The 1,413-nt window shown below is 40.3% G+C and overlaps 1 protein-coding gene across 1 annotated transcript; it reads left to right on the plus strand.

Moving 5' to 3' along the window:
* The first annotated feature begins 502 nt into the window (after window positions 1-502).
* LOC121963865 (55 kDa erythrocyte membrane protein-like) lies at window positions 503-1,391 on the plus strand. Its single transcript, XM_042514105.1, has 3 exons — window positions 503-974; window positions 1,089-1,192; window positions 1,282-1,391. Exons 1-3 carry the CDS (start codon window positions 778-780, stop codon window positions 1,386-1,388), a joined length of 408 nt encoding a protein of 135 aa, XP_042370039.1. The 5' UTR covers window positions 503-777; the 3' UTR covers window positions 1,389-1,391.
* The last annotated feature ends 22 nt before the right edge of the window (window positions 1,392-1,413 follow it).

Here is a 1,413-nt window from a genome sequence, read left to right on the forward strand (position 1 = left end):
TTACATTTGACAAATTCAATAACAATGTGTTATTTAAGGAAACCATCACCCAGTTACTCATTATAATCCACAGACCTTGTTGTAAACAGTTTCATGTAGGAACGATTTTCTTTCTCCAGCACTACATCCGCCAACCATATCATTGCGTAGAAGGTAGCGTGCATCTACTGCTAGCTCACCTAGCACCACTGAGTGCCAGGTGAAACTGCTCACAACAAGGTCTGTGGATTTTGTTGTGTAACTGGGTCATCATTTCTGGAAAGAGGCATTAGTGTTTGATTTTTGAAGTGTATTTTTTCTACACTCGGAGCACCACAAGCAGACTACAATGTAGTTCCAGTATCTAAGAGAGAGGGCAGACTACTCTACCGCCGATATATCTCCAATACTCTGCAACTCACACCATTATAACATAGACTGATAATAAGCACTACAGGTAAGAGAAAGATGTATTTTTTATTTGGGGTGAACTACAGATAAAATCAAAACTGGAGAAAGTGTCTTAATAGAGCTTAGAAGAAGTTTTTTTGTGTGTGTTTCAAAGTCAAAAATGAATGATCTGAGAGATACTTTTAATAACTTGTGTTCAGCAACAACAAATACACACACATAAGGGAGTGTTTTCACAACTGACCTATAGATGATGGACATTAGACAGATTGGTAAGGTTTCAATATTATCATAAGTATCCAGTAACACCAAATTTATTCTGAAAGTGTGTTTGAGCTCCTTCTTTTCCCAAAAAGTGAATACAACATATGCACTGTTAATCTACAGATGTACATGAGGGCCCAGTTTGACTATGACCCTGCCAAGGATGACCTCATCCCCTGCAAAGAAGCAGGGCTGAAGTTTCAAACTGGCGACATCATTCAGATCATCAACAAGCAGGATCCCAACTGGTGGCAGGGCAGAGTGGAGAGCGGCGTTGCTGACTTCGCTGGACTGATCCCCTCTCCAGAGCTCCAAGAATGGTAAAACAGCTCCATCATACTGTCTGACTGAATCCTGCAGTATGAAGTCACACTTACAGCACAACATCATCAGCATAGAGAGAGACATAATCGAAATCTCTTTTTCCGCTGCAGGAGGGCGGCAAGTAAAAGCAAAGCCAGAGAGGGCAGTCAGTCCTGCAGCCCATTTGGAAAGAAAAAGAAGTGCAAAGACAAGTACCTGGCTAAACACAGCTCCAGTGTGTATCACTACATTTATGTGTTCCATTTGTTTTCTCAGTTGTACTGCAGGAATTTCTTTTTTAAAACAAAATCCCTTCTGTTGCAGTTTTTGACCAGCTGGATGTGATTTCTTATGAAGAGGTTGTTCGGCTGCCGGCTTTTACAAGGAAAACACTGGTGCTTATAGGTAAGCTCACTTACATAGTTTATTAGTGATTTCAAATTTCTAAAGATATAT

Source organism: Plectropomus leopardus, unplaced genomic scaffold, assembly GCF_008729295.1.
Source record: "Plectropomus leopardus isolate mb unplaced genomic scaffold, YSFRI_Pleo_2.0 unplaced_scaffold12953, whole genome shotgun sequence".
In the NCBI taxonomy this organism is placed as follows: Eukaryota; Metazoa; Chordata; class Actinopteri; order Perciformes; family Serranidae; genus Plectropomus; species Plectropomus leopardus.

Coding starts and splice junctions, on each gene's coding strand:
- LOC121963865 (XM_042514105.1), top strand. CDS start 778: ATGTACATGAGGGCCCAGTTTGACTATGACCCTGCCAAGGATGACCTC. Junction 975..1,088: donor TCTCCAGAGCTCCAAGAATG/GTAAAACAGCTC, acceptor TTTCCGCTGCAG/GAGGGCGGCAAGTAAAAGCA. Junction 1,193..1,281: donor CCTGGCTAAACACAGCTCCA/GTGTGTATCACT, acceptor CTTCTGTTGCAG/TTTTTGACCAGCTGGATGTG.